At 59.5% G+C, this 19,618-nt stretch overlaps 1 protein-coding gene across 4 annotated transcripts in view; it reads left to right on the top strand.

Annotated features, from left to right (window-relative positions):
* Window positions 1-19,618, top strand: part of INPP5A (inositol polyphosphate-5-phosphatase A) — a 180,801-nt gene that overhangs the window by 122,009 nt on the left and 39,174 nt on the right. For all 4 annotated transcript variants that reach the window (XM_081251364.1, XM_081251363.1, XM_081251365.1 and 1 more), the window contains exons 6-8: window positions 5,552-5,655; window positions 11,465-11,517; window positions 12,896-13,015. In XM_081251364.1, coding sequence (XP_081107490.1) covers window positions 5,552-5,655; window positions 11,465-11,517; window positions 12,896-13,015 — 277 coding nt within the window. The remainder of the gene's footprint in view (window positions 1-5,551; window positions 5,656-11,464; window positions 11,518-12,895; window positions 13,016-19,618) is intronic.

Genomic DNA, 19,618 nt, shown 5'->3' with positions numbered 1-19,618 from the left:
TTGATGACTTAGATGGCCCACTTCTTTGAGAGATAGGATCCACCAAAACTCATTCAAGGAGGACTAGATAATATGCATGGGCCGTTGTCTATTAAAAGGAATTCAGTCAATAATTAATAACCTTCTAAAAGCATCAGGCCCAGATGGTTTCCCTGGTGAATTCCACCAAACATTTAAGGAAGAAATTATACCAATTCTCTACAATCTCTCCCAGAAAATAAAGGCAGAAGGAAAACTTCCTAATTCATTCTATGAGGCCAGCATTACCCTAATAACAAAACTAGATAAAGGTATTACAAAAAAGGAAAACTATAGGCCAGTATCTCTCATGAACAGAAAATGCAAATTCCTCAATATAATATTAGCAACTCAAAACTAACAATGTATAAGAAAAATTATACACTATGTCCGATTCAGATTTATCCCAGGTATGCAAGCCCGATTCAACATCCAAAAAATCAATTAATGTAATCCATCATCACATCAATAGGCTAAAGAAGAAAATCACATGATTATATCAATAGATATAGAAAAAGCATTTGATGAAATCCAACACCCATTTATAATAAAAACTCTCAGCAAACTAGGAATAGAGGAGATCTTCCTCAATTCAATAAACAGAGATTCTACACTAACTTCAAAATTAATGGTGAGAAACTAGATACTTTTACCCTAAGGTCAGTAACAAGGCAGGGATGCCCACTCTCACCATTTCTCTTCAACATCATACTGGAAATCTTGGCTAATAAGACAAAAAAAATGAAAACTAAAGGCTTATTGATGGGAAGGGGCTGTCTTAGTTCTTAGGTGACATGTTTACATAGAAAATCCCAAGGAACCACCACCAACAACAGTAGCAACAAAAACTGGTACCAGTAAGCAAGGTTGCAGGGTATGAGGTTAATAAGCATACGTCAGTGGCTTTCCTCGATACCAGCATTGAACAGGTAGAATTTGAAATTTAAAACACAATATTATTTACCTTAGCACACGCACAAAAAGAAGTACTTAGGAATAAATCTGACAAAATATATATAATATCTACATGAGGAAAACTACAGAATCTGATTGAAGGAATCAAAAAAGACCCAAAGAAGTGGAGAGATAGTTCATGTTTATGGATAGGAAGACTCAGTATGGTCAAGTTTTCCCAACTTGATCCATAGATTCAACACAAGCTCATTCAAAATCCCAACAAGTTATTTTGTGAATATTGACAAACTGATTCTAAAGTTTATATGGTGAGGGAAAAGACCCAGGAGAGCCAACACAATATTGAAGAAGAAGAACAAAGTCGGAGGACTGACACTACTCAACGTCAAGACTTTCTATAAAGTTACAGTAATCAAGACAGTGTGGTGTTGGTAAAAGAAGAGACGGATAGATCAATGGCACAGAAGAGAGAGCCCAGGAATGGACCCACACAAATACAGTCAACTGATCTTTGACACACGAGCAAAGGAAACAAAACAGAGCAAAGAGACTCTTCTCAACAAGTGGTGCCAGAACCTGCTGGACATGCACGCACACAAAAAGGAATCTAGTCACAGACCTTACACCCTCACAAAAACTTAAAATGGATCATAGACCTAAATGTAAAATGTGAAACTGTAAAACTCCTAGACGATAACATAGTAGAAAATGTAGGCGAACCTTGGGTTCAGTGATGACTTTTTAGATGCAACACCAAAAGCATGATCCATGAAAGAAATAATTTTAAGTTGGACTTTACTAAAGTGAAAAACTTACATTCTGCAAAAGACACTGTTAAGAGAATGAGAAGACAAGCCAGAGATGGGAGAAAATGTTTGCAAATGACACATCTGATAAAGGACTGTTATCCAACATATACAAAGAGCTCTTAAGACTCAACAATAAGAAAGCAACCCAATTTAAAAGTGAGCTAAAGATTTGAACAGACATCTCACCCAGGAAGATATACAAATAGCAAATAAACATATGATGAAAAGATATTCAACATCATATGTCACCAGGGAAATGCAAATTAAAACAACAATTAAAACCACTACACACCTATGAGAATGGCTAAAATCTGAAAACTTGACACCGCCGTGCTAGCAAGGACGTGGAACAACAGGAGCTCTCACTCACTGCTGGTGGGAGTGCAGAACGGTCCAGCCTCTTTGCAAGACAGGTTGGCAATTTCTTGTAAAGCTAGACATACTCTTACACATCCCTTGGCATTTACTCAAATGAGTTGAAAACTAATGTCTGCACAAAAACCTTTACAGCAGTGTTGACAGCAACTTTATTCGTAATTAGCAAAACCTGGAAGTAACCAGAATATGTCCTTCATAGATGAACAAATAAACAAGCTGTGGTACAGAGACAATGGAATATTATTCAGCAGTAAAACAAAGTGAGCTATCACGATACAAAAACTCATGGAGGAACCTTTTAGGAGGAACCTAAAATGTGTGTTCCTGACGGAAAGCAGCCCACGGGAGGAGGCCGCCTGCAGTATGTGGCCAACGACTGAGGAGACGATGGAGACAGTAGAAGCATGGCTGGTTGACAGGCGCTGGGGGAGGGAGGGATGGACAGGTGGAGCACGGGGGTAGGGCCGTGGAAGGGCTCTGCGTGCCACTGCAGCGGTGGGTACATGGCGTCATGCGTTCGTCAGGACCCCTAGCGCGTACGAGCCCAGCAACACGAGATGTTGGGAAGCTGTTGGCGGGGCGGATGGGAACTCTCCACTTGCAGCTCAGTTTTTGTAATCCCCAGACTGCTCTACAAATACAGGCTCTTTTTTTGTGTGTGTGTGGTACGCGGGCCTCTCACTGTTGTGGCCTCTCCCGTTGTGGAGCACAGGCTCCGGACGCGCAGGCTCAGCGGCCATGGCTCACGGGCCCAGCCGCTCCGCGGCATGTGGGATCTTCCCGGACCGGGGCACGAACCCGTGTCCCCCGCCTCGGCAGGCGGACTCTCAACCACTGCACCTCCAGGGAAGCCCCAATACAGTCTCATTTTTAAGAAAGAGGCCTCCTCCCCCTACCCCTCCCCAGTCTCCCTCTCTTTCCTCAAGGGAACTGGGGTTTCATCTCAGCAGAACCGCCTGCTGTGCAGCCCCCGCCCTGTCCTCAGTTCCAGGAGCCTGCAGGTGGCTGCCCGTGCCTCAGAGCCGGTCCTGCACCTGTGCCCGCCTGGCTCACCGAGGGCTGCTGTGTCTGTCCTATGGGCATCCATCCGTCCTGAGGATGTCCGTTTGAGGGGGCGTCCACCCCTTTGCAGCTCATGAACCGATGCCCCCAGTGGGCTGTTTTTGGTGATTCAGCCTTTGCTACGAGGATCCCCATCCTGAGCAGACCTTTAGAAAGAACTTTCTTTATTCTCAGGTCCAGGCGATACTCGGGCCGTGGCGGTTAGCAAAGGGGCGTAGGAAGGAGGGATAAATAACCCCCTGCAGGGCGCCCGGTCGGTGGGCCCGAATGGCCCCAGCAGCAGCTCAGCGCCTCCCAGGGACGAACCCGGATGTCGGGAGGAGGGGCGTCCCTAGGACCCGGAGGAGGCCGGCCGCTGCCAGGGGCTGGACCTCCGCCCGGCCCTCACCCTCCTCAGAGGCCTCGCGGGGGCCCAGGGCCACCCCTCGCTCCTCCGTCAGGCTCAGCTCCGCCCTGCTCCGGGGCTCCCCTGACCGCCCCCCAGGTGACACCCTCCCGTCCTCCGCACTCGGCCGCCGTGCTCCCCGGTCCGAGCGGCCTCCCTCCTCCTTCCCACTGCCTCAGGCTCGTCAGCAAGACCCGGCTCTGGCCTCTGCGCGGCCACACTCGGGGAGTATCCACGTCCCGTGTCCTAATCCACGTCCATCTCTCCGCCTCATGCCCAGGCCCACTCTCTGGGTCGTGTCTGCATCCCATGTCCGCGTCCTCAGCTTCTGGCCGGGCCGCACGGCACTCAGTGGACGTCCTGGCGCCCACGGGTGCAGGGAGGGCCCAGGAGGGGAGCTGGAGGCCCGGGCGGGGTGGAGGGAGGGGCGAGGCGGGTGGGTCTACACCACACCGCAGGCTGCAGCCGCCTGAGAGCCTGGCGCCCCGGGCGGTCTGTGCGGGACAGGCCTGCCGTCAGCAGGAGTGGTCAGCTGCCCCACTCCGGGGCCGGGGTGGCCTGTCCACCTAGCGCAGGGGAACTGGACGCGACGTGCCAGTGACGGCAGGTGTGCCTCGCAGACAGCACTCCCCCCCGGCCCCCTGCCACCTGATGCCGGCTGTGTGCGGTGATGTTTGGTAAACGCTGTCCTTCCACGGGGATGGCTGGGTGGTCACAGTAAGCGCCTCCTGTGATTAACACATTCTGCGTCACTTCCCACCGCGGTGGGTGTTATGAGTGGCCGGGGCTTCGTGCCTTGTTTGTTTACACCGGCCTGTGCCCACCTTCCCAGGCACCAGCCTCCTGGCTCGTGGGTTCGCCTGCGTTTCCCCCGATGGGCAAACCCGGGGGTGGGAGGGTAGCCTCAGGGCCAGCTGCACCTGTCATCTGAGGCTCGTCTCCGTGGTTTGGGAGCCAGGTCAGAGGAGCAGTGGGTACAGCGCAGCTCTGTCCTGGGGGAGGGGTCCACGTCACGTGCTGTCTGTGTGTCAGTGGGCCCGTGGGGGCAGGCGGCCCAGAGCCTGCAGGCGGGGCTGCCCGTGGGACGCGGAGCAGGGCCTCCACAGACACTCTGACGGGACGGCTCATCCTTCGTCCCAAACACCAGGGATCTCCACACACCCCAGGACCCTCACCCCAGTGTCCTGGCCCGGGAGCAGGGGACAGGTGATGCTCCGGCAGCCGGTGGGGGCAGTCTGGTGACCGCCTGGGCTGGGGTCTCCCCGTGGTGGTCTCGGCAGGCCCCCCCGCTGCCTGGGCTCTCTGCTGGCATCTCGTGGGGAGGCTGACAGCCTTCCCACCCACCAGACAAGAGTTTGAGGAATAGACACATTTGTGCATTAAACCCCACGGTGGTCTCTGAAAAGGAACGATCCCAGGTCTGGGTGTAAAAGGACCAGGCCAGGCCCTGTGTGCGGGGCGTCAGCCAGATGCAGGGAGAGCCTGCGGGACGCTGGACGGGGCGGGTGGCCAGGGACCGCTGGCCCAGAGTGCCTGGCCATCTTTCCTTGCCCCTGTCTCGCGTAAGGACTCCCCTTCCCTGGTTATGAGTGATGCTGGCTGGATGCAAGGAGGGAATCGATGCTATTAAATAAATTCATCTTAAGTGTGAGTGGACGGTAACTCCACAGCCCTTTTAAATACAGTCGCAGTTTGCTCAGAGGATGCCAATTAGCCCCTGTAAATCTGCGGGCTGGGAGCTCGGAGCGGGTAATGAAGCCCAGTGTCAGATTCTAGGTCCAGGGATGGGAATGCATGAGCCAGGGCGTCCCCGGGAGCAGCTGCCCCGCCTGGGATCGTGGCCCTCGTCGGGTCTGCCTCCTGGGGCCTCCCTCGCCTCCACAGCACTGCCCGGGTGGGACGCGGGACCCCACGTGGCCCTGAGCTGGGGGGAGGGGGAGAAGAGCTGAAGTTACCCCCGGGTTCTTCTTCTGCTCTTTCCTAGCCAAGAAGTATAAAAAGGTCACTGGTAAGGAGATCTACTCAGACACGCTGGAGAGCACGCCCATGCTGGAAAAAGAGAAGTTCCCGCAGGACTACTTCCCCGAGGTACGTCGGGGCCCCGCCGGCCACACTCGTACTAGTGTGTTTACTTTCAGGTGGAATTTAGGACGTGAAATCTTCATACTTCACCGTGGGGATCCCCAAGCTGCCGTCGTGCTCCAGTATTCTGTCCTTCTGGGAGGTTCTAAAACCCGTGTGGGTTCATCTGGGTGGTCTTAGATGAGGGCTGGGAGAATCCGTGGTGTTTACCGTTACATCGGTAGGTAAATTTTCCAATCATCATCGTTTCTAGGCAAAGGAACCTTCCCCCAGAGAGGGAGAAAAACCATAACCTGTTCATCTGGGGCCTGGACTGTGCCAGGGGCCTCCCAGTAAACCTCAGTGTGAGCAGGTCGATCTGGCCAGTGATGCAATCCGACCAGAGAGCTCGGGCGTGCTGGGACAGTGGCACTCGGGGGGCTCTCCCCATCCCCAGGGTGCTGAGTGAGCCCCCGGCTCTCCCCCGGGCAAAGCCTTGGGTGTGGCCAGAGAGGCGCAGCCGCAGACTCAGAGCCGGGTGTCCCCACCCTGTGCGCTTCAGCAGAGGGAAGTGCAGGGTTACGGCTCACCCTCTGCTCAGACACAGTCGGAAAGCGTGGATGTGTTTCCTCTGGGTTTTAGTGCATTTTTGTATAGTTTTGTTATTTTTATGTAGCCGTTACGCTGCACACATAATTTTGGGTTCTGGTATTTTTAGTGAATGCTATCATGACCAGCGTTTTTGGAGTCTCATAACCCGTGTAGTCCAGGTGTTGATCCAGACTGGATCACCTTCCCTTTCGGGGCCTGTTGACTCGCAGTAGGAAGTGACCCGTGGCTGAAGCATTCGGGGGTGAGACTGAGAGCCGGGCGGCCCCTCCTCACAGCTGCGTTTCCACACGGCCCCCGAGCCCCCACAGAGCAGGTCTGCTTGGCCGAGGATTGCCCGCCGTGGCTCTGCGGAGCCGCCCCTCCTGGGGCACTGGGAACTGATTTCAGCAAGGCCGCAACTTTATTAACTCGCTTTATGACCCGATCCTGCAGTGGAGGAAAGGTGGCCGCCGCCTTGAAGGATGGGCCGCGTCCCTGGCCAAGGACGCGGTGTCAGGGGCCCGCCTCCTGCCCCGCCCGCCGCTGCCCCTGCCCCTCGGCACTGCTCCCCTCTGCTCTGCGTCCAAGGTTGGAGGAGGGTGTGGCTGGAAAGATCCGGAAGCTTCCCTTCTCAGCCTCCCATGAGTGCGGCCGAGCCCATGAGTCCTGCCGTCCTCCCGGGACATTGGCCAGTGGACGTGTCCAGCAGGAGGCCGGCCCAAGGTTCCCCGGATCAGGGCAAGGGCTGAGAAGTCAGTTTCAGAGGCCGTCAGTGCCGGTCTCCTGGCCCATCCCGATCCAGACTCACCCTCACTCCCCTGCAGGCAGCACGGGAGCCGGCACTGGCCCTGGCCCGAGAGCAACCAGGGACCCGGGTGAAAACGGTGGAAGCTGCGGGGAGGCGGGGGGCGGGGCCTGCAGCACCACAGACAGGGTCTCGGCCTCTTCCCCCACGCGGGCACCTTAAGAGCAGGAGAGGCAGCGTACAGAGGCCCGCTGGGGACAGCCCTTAATGGGCTAAGGAAGAGGCTCTGGCATTTCAGCCGCTGCTCTGCAGGACGGACCCCTGACACCCCTGCTGATGTCCAGGGGCCACGCACCTGGCAGAGAAGGCAGGGCCGCTGGGGATGGCCGCGCAGGGGCTGGATGGCTGGCAGGCAGTGCTGGGCCCGGGCCTGCGTGGGGCTGGGCGGGGAGCATTTGAGGCAGCCCTCTGAGCAGTTAAGTATCTTTGCAGCTCTCCCCTTTAACTGCCACTGAAGTCCTGAGCCGCGGCAGGTGCCAAGGCGAGCCCGTGGCCTGTGACTGGCAGGTGGCAGGGACGGCAGGTGGGCCTCTGCTCTTCCCGAGCCCTCCCGTTCCCTCGAGGCGCTGCTCCCCCAAGCCACTGCCCACCCCGGGGACGCCTGGTGCCGGGGATGGAGTTCCCACGCCGCGCCCCCCGCCAAGGACTGGGACGTACCTGGGTGACCTGGCTCGAGGTGGACGCCCAGCGCGTGGCCCCCGTCGCCCCAGGGACTCGCTCAGCCCACAGCTGTCCCTCATCCTTTCGTCACTTGCCCATGACTCCAGAACTCGGGGTCCTCTCACTTCACCTGTGCCCTCGGAGCTGGGGTCACCGGAGGCTCCCAGCATCTGTCATCCAGGAGCTGTGATGCTCCCGAAGAGGAGGCTTCTGTGACAGTCACCGTGTCCTCCTGGGTGGGCAGAGGGGGCCCCACTGCTTCCTCTGGAGAAGGTGTCCGGCACCTGGCAGGAGCCTCTGCGTTCCCGGCTTGCCCGCTGCCCCCGCCCCTGCGGCTCGGGCCTCCATCCCTCCCTGACCGCGGCCTCCTTCTGAGGGGCTCCCTGCCCCCCCGGCCCTCAGGCTCTGCCCTGCGCAGACTCCCTCCCCAAGCCGCGGCGTGTCTGGGCGTCTCCCTGCATTTCTCTTCCCTCCAGGGCCCAGGCGGCTGTGAGGCTTGGGCTGAGGTTGACCTGTGGGTGGGGGGGTGGGCAGGTGTGGCTGAGGTCCCCACCTCCCTGCACACCCCATGTGCTGTGCCCTCCGAGGTGCTGGCCGGTGCCGGCTGGGGTGGCTGAGCCCTCCTCAGACCCAACTCCAGGCGGCCTCACTGTCATCCGCAGGTAGAGGGGGAAGTGCGTCTCTGGGGGGAGGAGGTTGGGGGGTCTCTGGGTAGACCCCAACGTCTCGACTAGAGCGGCGTGTTGCTGGGACAAGGTGACCCCTGCCCTGGGGTGCTGGCCTTCCTGGGGGCCCTGTTCTGCTCCACGGAATTGCCTGAGTGTGTGCTCCGCTGGGTCTGATGACATATGAGTTTTCAGGGCTTGTTCATTTCCCTCTCATCTTGATAAATTAACAGAAGGAAAATCTTATTGAGAAAAACACAAATGCTTCTGATGTCAACCGCGTGGAATTTCTCAGGTGTAAGAAACTCCAGGACCGTTGACAGGCTCCCGTGTGCTACTAGAAGCCTCTGCCCGGCATGTGTCAGGTCAGCAGGCCGCCGGGCAGGGCCGCGGTGCCCAGGAGGCTGCGCTGTGGCTGCTCCCCTCCTGCTGGGCCTGCAGGCCAGGCCTTTAGCTTTCTTGGAACGCGTTTTGGGGGAGGGAATTAGTTTAAGACTGATTTCTCTTTCTTTTATTACCGTCACTAAGGGCAATCTAAACGTAATTACCATGATGGAGGCATGATGCAATTCCAAATAATTACAGCCCACTGCACATAAAGCCGACAGAACTTTCCCTGGTGGCTTGTGGGCGCTCTTGGCTCGACACGAATTCCACATGCTGCCTCTGGGGGAAGCACTCCAGACACCGTGAGACCATTTTTAAAAAGCAGGTCTGTGTAGTCAGTCGGGGCCGAGGCATTTTTTTGCTCTTGCCCGTAGTGAGAAATTGGTTGTTACCATACATCACAGGGACTGCTCCAAGCTCTTATGAAAGATGAATTAATTTCACTAATGCTCTGAAGCGGGCCTTTCACGGGGAGGCTGGGTGGTGATAACCTTCCCGCAGCCTCCCTTTCCTCACCGTGATTTATGCCGTCTTTTAGTAGATGAAACCGCCTGTATTTGCCATCCATCTGCTGGTAAAGGAATCCTATTAACAGGGCATCTGAGCAGAGACTTAATATTGTCAGGTGAACGATGCGGCAGTCCCCCCCGCCCCCCGCCCCAGGCGTGACATGGTCCCCACTCCAATGTGAGAGCCTCTCTGAGAACTGGGGGGGGCACCCCAGGGCCACCCCAGCCACTGCCGTCCCGCCTGCCGTCGCCTGGAGGCTTTGGTGGCTTGAGAAGGCGGCCGATGACCACTGAGCCTGGGAGCGTGCACTGGGCTGGGAAGAGGCAGAGAGGCCCAGCCCCGCCCGCTTGCAGCCCGCCTCCGTTTGCAACGAGCATCTGCATCCGGAAGCTCCTGTGCTGGAGGCCCCAGCCTCCCTACATGTGTGCTGACCGCAGGCTACCCTGCCGGCTGCTCCCAGGGAACCGGCCCAGACCCTGGTCCCGCTTCCACAGGCTCGCCCTGAGCCCAGGAGTCAGGCCGCCCTGTGCTGCGGCTCCTGGTTTTCGAATGTGCACGAGGGCACCAGGGTGGCGGCGCCCGCTTCCCACTCTCTGCAGGAGGACGTGGCTCCAGACGGAAGACAAGTCGCTGGTTCTCCCGGAGAGGCCGAGGGGGGGCGGGGCGCCCTCGACAGCCGGTGCGCGTGGCAACCCCCTCCCACTCCCGCTGCGGCAGTGGGAGAAGGCGACGGACCTTTGGGTGGATTTGTCCGGGCCCACGTCCGGCCTGGCTCCCCTGCGGCCTGCCCCAGCGGGTGACCACTTGCCATGTGACCTTGGGTGCGATTCTCGACCTCGAGGGCTCCTGGGTCCCGCAGGCGCTGCACTGAGCAGCGGGCTGGATTCTGAACCAGACATGGTTAGAGAGGGTCAGTGAATCAGCGGTCCGGTTGAGAACGCGTCCGGAACTCAAGGCCGTGGTGACCTTGCGAGAGTAGTCTGGGCGGGGGGTGGGGTCAGGAGCCCACGGGGCGCCAAACGAACGGAGCGGAGGAGAGAGGAGCCCCTCGTGACGGGTGGCTGTCGGGGGAGTAGGAACAAACGGGACAGTGGTTAGGGAGGCGCGTGGAGACCGTCTGCACGAAGTAAAGAAACTCGTGGCTGGCCTGGGCCCCCGCTTCCTTGGACACGGCCGTCAGGAGGCAGTGCTTTTCGCTGCATCGGTCTCTGGGTCCCACTCGGCTACCATCTCCGGGACTACACGGTCTCCGCCCTCTGCCCCCGCCTGTCGCCACGGCACAGCCCCACATGCCCCCCGCCCAAGGACCAGCCCCTGTGCTCTGGGGACGCTTGACACGCTGCCCTGGGATGTGGGCGGAGGGTCCCGGAGAAGGCAGACGTTCCCTCCAGCACCCTTAAAGTTTGCATCCAGGGATTCAGGAAGGTCCCCAGTGCCTCCCGTGGACTTGCAAGGCGTGCCAGGCGGAGCCCCACTCCCACAACTGCTCAGGCCGTGAAGCTGCCCTGTGCTGTGGGGCCATTTAAGTGAAAGTTGATTATGACACTGTCACACGCGGCCCCCAGCACGGAACGTCCTTCGTCACAGAGCGGCTGCTGGGCAGCCCGGCTGCATCCCGCCCTCCTCCCCACCCAGCGTGAGCACGAGGGGACGAGGTGGCCGGGGCAGGTGCCACCCCAGCTCCGGGACAGCAGGGCGGGCGGCGGCTCAGCGAGGCTTCTCCCAGCTTCTCCAGCAGAAGTTCTCTTCTTCGAGGTGGGGTTGGAGGAGCAGAAGTAAAGATGGGGTTTCTGTGTCTGTCTGCCTCCCGGGGTCCCACACGGCTCTCTCGCGGCGATGACGCCACAGGCCCCGAGCCCGCTAGTGGCGGCCTCTCCACGCAGACCGCGCAGCTTCCTTCCAGCTCAGACGCGTCCTGTCACCCGCCAGGCCTGCCAGCTGCGTAGGAGGTCTTGCTGGAGCCGCCGCTCGGGGCCCCCTGAACTTGGCCAAGGGCGTCCTCCTGTCCACTGGGGCTCCCCATGGCCTGGCCGACTGAGCCCCTGCAGCCTCCTCCAGTCTGGGAGATGGTGGTGGTCGTGCCTCGTGGTCCCCTCCCTGCCCGCAGCCAGTGCGGAGCCCGTGCGGTCCCACTTATCTCGGCGCCCCGACTGCCTGTGAGCCAGGCGTGCCGTCCTCCCCCATCACTGCTGACAAGTGTGACCTGTTTGTTTTTCAGTGCAAGTGGTCGAGGAAAGGCTTCGTCCGGACGAGGTGGTGCCTTGCGGACTGGTACGTCCACCGTGGTCCCCTGCGTCCCAGGATGCTCCCCCTTTGGCAGTGCGGGGGCCACTTCCGTCAAAGGCTGCCCGACCTGACCCGACCCTCTACCCTTTGACCCTTTTTGTTCTGGCCACTCCGTGGGACACAGAGCGTGGTTGCCGGGTGCATGACTCTGGTGTCCCAGCACTCACTCCTGCCCGCCCCCCCACCCCGTGGGTGCCCTGGCAGCCCCTCCCCATGGCGGTCCCCCTGCTGCTGCACCCAACAGCGGGTCCTGCTTCCCTGACGTGCGCTCAGCCACCTGGGGTCGGGCCCGGGGGACTGAGGGCCACAGTCTGCACTGTGAGGTCCCGGGGTTGGGGTGTCTCCCTGGGGAGAGGCCCGACCTGCCGCTAGCTTGTTCAGGCCAAGGCTGCAGCCCACCCTCAGGAGCCGCACTCCCGTCAGGTGCCAGCGTCAGCCAGTGACCGCAGCCCCCCGCTATTTCCACGGGGCCCCTCCTTGGGGCCGCGCAGGTCAGGGCGTTCCCTGGGGCCAGGGTCCCAGAGCGCGAGAGGGAGCTGAGACAGCCGCAGCCTTCCTGACCTGACCCCCGACTCCCGCCCTTGCCCTCGGTCCCACGGGCCCCCCGGTGCAGCGTGGGAGGGGCACAGGGCGGCCTCCTGGGGTCAGTGGGTCCTCGTGAGGCCACAGGAGAGACTCCGAGCTCTTTACCTGGCCCGGGACACTGCTGCCAGGTCAGCGCACGTGTCTCACTGGATCTTGGGGCCCGGTGACCCCCACCTTGCTGTGCGGCAGACAGGCTGCAGTGATGCCCCAGGGCTCCCTGGGCACGAGAGGCTGACAGGCCAAACCCCCCTCGCCACGTCTGTGCAGAAGCCCAGGTGACGCTGGGCTGCCGGGGTTTCCCCAAGGATTTTCCAAGGGCTGTGAGCCTGGGGCTTCTTCTGGAGAGGGAAATGAATCCCTTAGTGACCCCCATGGCACAGGGACCCCATGGTGAACACTGAGCGGCACAGGGGGCTTCGGGCTGTAGCACCAGCTGCCCGCGGAGGGAGCTGAGGCCTGGGGAGGGGCCTTGTCCCCTCCCCCCTCCCCGTCGTCCCTTCCCCGGACTCCCTCCCGCTCCCCCCGCCCCCCATTCTGAGGAAAGTTCCGGGATCCTGTGTAGGTCCCTTTCTTCAGAGAACCAGCTCCCTTTTCCGTTGGCCGAGTACCCGCGTCCATGTGGGGACTTCAGTGTGTGAGGACTCTGGGTCTTGTGTGTCCTCTCTGACCAGACCTCGGGGGAGGACACGCCTGGGCAGTGTGGGTGCACCTGCCCTGAGGACCCAGGTGGCCCGGCAGCCCCAGCCCTCCTCCGAGCTTCCTGTCTCTGTCCCCGCAGTGCCTTTGACTTGGTGAACATCCATCTTTTCCACGATGCTTCCAACCTGGTTGCCTGGGAGACCAGCCCTTCTGTGTACTCGGGGATCCGGCACAAGGCCCTGGGCTACGTGCTCGACAGGTAGGTACCGAGGGGGGCCTCCCCACGCCTGCCTCCGGGGAGCAGCGCGGCTGGCTCTTTCAGCCATTTTCCTAGTTAGCTTTATCCTATTTACCCAAAACTACGAAACTTGCCAATGTCGACCCAGGGATAATGCACAAAGCCCGACCCCTGCCCCAAGGCTCCCGCTGTCCCGTCCAGACGCGCTGGATGGAGGGTGGCCTCACTTTCTTTTCCGTCTGGGGGGGAAGATGAGCCATGGCAGACGGAGGTCTCCTTTGGCCTAGGGTCCCGCTGGCCACGGGCTGAGTCTTCCCAGACTCTGGCCCACCCGCCGGGCTCCGGCTCTAGGCCCCTTGCAGTGGCTGGCCAGGAAGGTCTGCCCTGCCCGGCCGAGCGCCGCCTCCCGCACCTCTCTGCCCCAGCTTCCTGGCCCGTCTGCGGGCCCCTGGCCAGAGGGGAGGCACCCTCAATGGTCGTCACAGTGCGCGAGCTCCTCCCGTCGCCTGCCCAGGCTCCCAGCACTCCCCTCTGACCGCCCTGGCCCCCGTCACAGCTGGTTTTCAGGACCTTCCCCCTGGGCCCTCTGGGGCCCTCCCTCTGTCTGCGATGGTCTCATGTGACCTCTCACGGGGTCGCCGCTGATGGGCTGTCATCTGGGAAAGAAAGGGAGCTCCTCGCACCCGATTAACAGGCTGCGTTGGGCCCTGATTTGCCGGAGCGCGTCCAGCGGCCGAGTCCTCAGCTGGAGTCCTCTCCCACCAGCGCCCGTGCCCTAAGTGGGGCCTTTGGTCCGCGTGGGCTTGGGGCGGGGCCTCAGATCTCCCCAGGACCTCGCCAGCCTGCCTGGACCACGAGTTGTGCCTGTTCCTTCTGTGCGCGTGCTCGGCCGAGACGCGCCCTGGACGGAGCAGGAAGGCCAGGAGCCTGTCCCCGTGCCGCCATTCAGCGGGACGAGACAGTGGCCACCAGTTCGCCTCCGGGCTGCCGAAGATCAGGCCCCTTGCCCCGTCCGAGGGCCCCACGTAGGGGACACGGGGGTCTGCTTGCCCTCACCCTGTCCACAGCCAGGCGCCAGCGTCGCCCAGTCTGTGCTGAGGCCCCGGGCTGTCCGCCCTCGCGGCACCGGCCTGATGCACACGGTGCCTTGGTTCAGGAGGAAGCCCAGGGGCGCGTGGTCACATCAGACTTGGGAGCAGCCCTCCTGGGAGGGGTCATCTCGCAGTGGCGAGACCGGCCTCCCGGGGCTGCTCGGCTGGGGCGCGGCTGGGGCCCTGCGGTCCCCGGGCCCTCTCTGAGGCCAGAGCCAGCTGGATGGGGAATGAGCTGGGCTTGGCGGCTGTGGTCAGTTCGTCAGACGGATGGCCCGAGGATGTGTCACTGCCCCAGACCGCCTGTGCTCTGCGGCCCCCGGGAAAGCGGCCTCTGGGTTTCGGGCCCTTCCCTGGCTCTGCGTTCCCATGAAGGGCTTCTGTGGGGCGCTCAGCCAGCCGCATCCGGACCTCCGCCGCGCGGGGCCAGGCCGCCCGCACAAAGGGCCGCTCTGTCGGCGGTGAATGACGGGCCGCCCTTTCATCGGGGATGCTAACCTTTTGGCAGCCACCAGCAGACCGCATTCTCTCTGCCGATTGGGAGGACAATGCCATGCTGGCCCTTTGAATGGACGCTGCCACCAACAGTTTCCCATTCAGGGAGTTGGGAACCTCTGGGAACATTGTCTGCGGCCGGCGTGGATGCAGGGAAACAGTGCGGGGTCCGAGGGGAGCCCGCCTTCCCGGCTTAATCTCCCTGTAAAGCCTCGCAGGCTTGCGTTTCCATCCAAGCGAGGGTGTCAGGCCCGGGAAAGGTGGCACGTCAGCCCAGGTCCTGTCCCCACGAGCTGGTGGGGGGACCTCAGGTTAAAACCGAGAGGCACCCGGTGCTGTGTTGGCAGTTTTTCTGTGAATCCAGGATTATTCCAAAATAAAAAAGCTTATTTAAAAACAAAAAACAAAAAACCCTGAGCATCAAACTCTCGTCTGAAGTGTGTGAACTTTCAGAATTGTTTACGCTACGAGCAGCGCCCGCCATGCATGTCCCCTGCAGGGCACCGCGCCCATGACGCCCTTGCTGCGACGGGCTTAGTGGGAAGGGTTCCCCTTGGAGACACTGGAAAATAGGATTTCCAGCGTTAATGAAGGGCGGCCAGTGGGTTCGTCTGGGTTTTTATGGTAAATTATAACTGATGCTTTTGTGCAATAATTCTTTGCTTTAAATCTCTTGTTCTGGGACTTGCCTGGCGGTCCAGTGGACAAGACTCTGTGCATCCAATGCAGGGGGTGTGGGTTTGACCCCTGGTCAGGAACTAAGATCCCACGTGCCGCGAGTCGGGGCCAAAAAAAAAAAAAAAAAGAAAATTAAAAAAAAACCCTCTCGCTCTGCAAGGTTAAAAGAAGACAAACCTCTAATTAGCAAAGGCCGTCAGGCTCAGAGACTGCAGTAGCTGTGTTGGGGCCTCTGCGCGGGGCCTGGGGTCCTGTCCGCCTGGAGGGGTGGCTCAGACCCTCCTCGGGGCTCTGGGGGGGCTGTGCGGGCCGCGTGCACCTTTGTACCCACTGTGGGGACAGGTGGTCCCTCTCCAGGCGCACAGTCACGCTCTTGGGAAATGTTTGGGGCATTAACTCGGCAGCAGAGACTGCAGCTCACACAGTCCTTCCTGGACTCTCCCAAGCTTTCGGCCGTGAAGTAAGATTTTTTTTCCACAAGTGACAGGGCTCTTGTGTCTCCCTATGCAATGCGGCCGGGCCAGGTCCTCAGGAACATTTTTACATCACAACTGTGAAATCTCGGCATAAAGCGCCCCTTTGTCCCCTAGTATCTCTTCACAAATACAGTCCATTGTCACAGCGCTGAAGTTAATTTGATCAACATTGGGACATTTAACTTTTATGTCCGGTCAAAAGAGTTGTTTCATGCTCATTTTGGGCTTTCAAAGAAAATGATTGCCAGAAAAATAATGCCGCCCGGAACAATTCGAAGCAATTAGTTTCCCAGGGCGCGGCGGTGTGATGCGGTCGCCACACAGCTCCCCTTTGTCGTCTGCGGGCGGTCATCCGTCAGCTGTCAGCTGCTCAAAGACCCTCGTCTCAGGGTTTCTCTTAGGGCCGTTCCCAGAACTCGCCTCGCTGGTCAGCCAGCAGAAGAAAAGCCGCCGGTCTCCAGGCAAAGACAGGCTCCGTGCTAAGGATGTGGGTCATCGGGACGCCCCACGTGGCCGGTGGCCCCGAGAGCGGGCTCTGGTGCCTGTGGCCCCCACCTCCCCACTCAGGTGTCCCTCCGTCCCGTGTCTGTCTGGAGCCCAGCTCGGACGCAGGAGTCCCGGGCCCACCAGGCGGCGTCCTCGCCACCCCAGCTCCTCCTCAGCCTGGGCGCTGGGCTCCCGTGTGCTCCTGGCGTCAGGCCTCTAGCGAGGTGTGGAAGGCGACGATGGAAGTCACGCGCCCTCCCCTCGGCAGTGTCGGGTTTACGGTTTTCTATGCTTGTCCTTCTGTTCAGAAGTGAAACAAGGGGCCGTCGGTGCCCCCGTGCTCTCCGTCCTGAACCCTCGTCGTGCCCGCCCCCCCTGCCCCCCGCTGTCTTGATCCAGTGCCTGTCTTTCCCGGACCCCGTGCACATCCCTGGACCGCTTGTGTGCGTTAACATGTGTGCAGTATTGTGTATGTTCTTTTTTTTTTTTTTTTTTTTTTCTTTTTTTTTGCGGTATGCGGGCCTCTCACTGTTGTGGCCTCTCCCGTTGCGGAGCACAGGCTCCGGACGCGCAGGCCCAGCGGCCATGGCTCACGGGCCCAGCCGCTCCGCGTCATATGGGATCCTCCCAGACCGGGGCACGAACCCGTATCCCCTGCATCGGCAGGCGGACTCTCAACCACTGCGCCACCAGGGAGGCCCATTGTGTATGTTCTTATTGTATGTTTGCATCCTCTGTTGTTTTGGGGGATGCAGGCTTCCGTGAGCCCCTTACGTGATATCCTGGAGCGTCACGTGAACGGCAGCACGGGCACCTCCCTCTATGGCTCGTATCCTGGCTTCGTCACTCCCACACCAGCTCCATGTCCCTCGTGGCAGCTCCATCCGTGCTCGTCCACCATCTTGCTGGCCTGACTTTGGGGTGTTCTCAGGGCTTCGCTAGCATTCAGGACGTCTCGTCCTTCTCCGCCGGACTGCGGCCCTGCCGGCTGCGTGCTCACCCGGGCTGGGGACCGCGGGATGGTCCGCATCTCCCGAAAGCCGCTGACATTCAGCAATGTTTCCGACGTTCTTTGGTATCAAAAGTCTTAAAGCCTCCCTTGGCTTTCTGAGCTTCCAGCTCTTGTTTTCTCTTCCGGGTACGTGGGGGAACTGAGTGGCCCCAGGAGGCTAGGGGTCTTCTCTCCTTCTCTGGCTTGTGGTGGCATCTGAGCAGAAAAGGCGTATTTAATATTATGATGCTATTTAAAGAACGAATGAGAGAACTGCTGACGGGAAGCTCAGCCTGACGCCTGCAGGAGGTCTCCACCCACAGCCCTGCCCTGGAGACCGTTGTCATCAAAGGGTGCGTGGACATCCAGAGGGTGACAAACAGCGATTTGATTGAGAAGTGCTGGCCATGGTGGGGCCTGAACCCCTCCTGTTCCCCCCGACAGAGGCAGCCTCGTGGGCTGGAGGACATCTTGGTGCACAGACAGGAAACTCAGGCCCAGGCTGGAGCCGGACCAACCGTGCAGATGACTGGAGAGCCCACGGCCACGATGCACTTTGTTGCCCTCAGCTCTGGAGGCCGCAGGTCTGGGGTCAGGGGCCAGCGTGGTCCGGCTCTGGAGAGGCCCCTTCCTGCTGGACGCCGCTGGCTGCCTTCTTGCTGTGTTCTCAAGTGGCAGAAGAAGCCCTGGTGCCTCTTCTTAGGAGGACACCTGTCCCATCGGATCAGGGCCCACCCTCACGGCCCCATTTGACCTGGATCATCTCCTGAGAGCTGCGTCTCCAGTACTGTCTCAAGGGGCTGGGCTTCAGCGTAAGACTTCAGGGACAGTCCAGCGCCCGCGAGGTCTCATAGCCTCCTTCCAACGGCTGAGCTCGGGCCAACAGCTGGCTGAGACCAGAGGGGCATTTCAGAGCCGGGCGCGGCCCCTGGAAGCTTACGGGAAAGAGGGGATTCTGTAACCGGCCACAGTGGCCGCACCGGTGCTCTCCACGTTCTGCTGCCCGAGGGTGTGGCCTTATTGTGCTGCAGGAGGTGTGGGAGACCTCACAGGTCACTGGGGCGCCAGGCCTGGGTAGACGCCGGGCTGGAGGAGCGCGTGGTGCCAGCTGGCGGGGCGCATGCGTCGCTGGGACTCAGCTCACGTTCCGTCCCCCAGATGTGTCCTTCCTGCCTTCACACGGGATCCTCCTCCTCTGTCTCTGCCTCGGGTGCGTCTGGGACAACCCACCTCCCCACAGGCTTCCTCGTGCCTGCAGCTGTCGCAATAGGGGACTGTCCCCCGGGGCTGCCAGCCCCACCGGCCCAAGCCCGAGGCCAGCACGCGGGACAGAGTGAAGCGTGCAGTCCTGAGAATAGCTTCCAGGAAGGTCGGTCTGTAGAAGGCGGCTTAGATGCACGTGTGATAAACCCTTCAATCCGATGCTTTAAGACTAAGGGGAACTCCGAAGACCCTGAAGTCAGCGGCCAGTTGTAGGAACCTCCTGCTGTCCGTGCTTCGCTATTTCAACTTGTTTGACCTGAGCACACGGCCTCTCCCAGATCTGAGACGAAACCTGAGGTCGGTCTCCACCACGTTCAGTAGCTAAAAATAACAAAGGAAGGACCCTGGAGTGTAGCCTGGTGGGCAGGCCCGACGGCCCCTCGTCTGCCCCTCCGCCCGGCGTCCTGTCCAAGGCCCGAGCCGCCCCCCGTAGAAACGTGTGACCTCGGGTATTCGATCTGTGGCCCCTTCAGGGCTGTCGCCTCTGCCATCGGGCTCTTCAAGCCGTGAGGCATCCTCGGCCCCTTCCTCCTGCACAGGCAGCCTGAGCGGGTGGGGACACTTGGGCACAGCAAGGTTCCTCGCGTCATGAAATCGCCCGTCAAAACAGAAAGAGACTCCGTTCTCAGGGCCTAAAGCATTGATTTTTATGGCTCTTCTTGTAATTCTCTTTCTGAATTAGGCACATGGTATTGATGTGGACCTACTTTTTAATCATAATAGCTACTGACAAGGTAATTAATTTTAAAACAACGCTTTTTTCCTGCTGGCCCAAATGGCACTATGTTGAAATTAAAAGTGAGGGCTGCGGGCCGCGGTCTGGCACTCGGGCGACGGCTTCCCCGTGACAGCCCTTCCATCTCGCCTCAGACGGCGATGTTATTAATGGGCTCAGGCCATTACATCAAAAGGAGCAGGACACGGAAAGATGATAAAGTTTAGGATTTTAATGATAGAATTACAAGATCCGAGACAAGCTGATGAAATCACGTCACCAGTCACTGTGGGCCACCCCGTCCGTCACCAGAGGGAGGCCACGGGGGCCGGGTTCCAGGTTCCAGGAAGGCCTCCAGATGCAGCGTTCTCTCCCTCCGAACCCCCAGAGATCTTTAAAGTTGATTTAGTTCCATATTAAATCTGAAAT

Source organism: Mesoplodon bidens (assembly GCF_964165515.1).
Source record: "Mesoplodon bidens genome assembly, chromosome: 1".
Taxonomy (NCBI): Eukaryota; Metazoa; Chordata; class Mammalia; order Artiodactyla; family Ziphiidae; genus Mesoplodon; species Mesoplodon bidens.
Note: the sequence above shows the minus strand (reverse complement) of the source record. Positions and strands in the feature narration are given on the sequence as shown.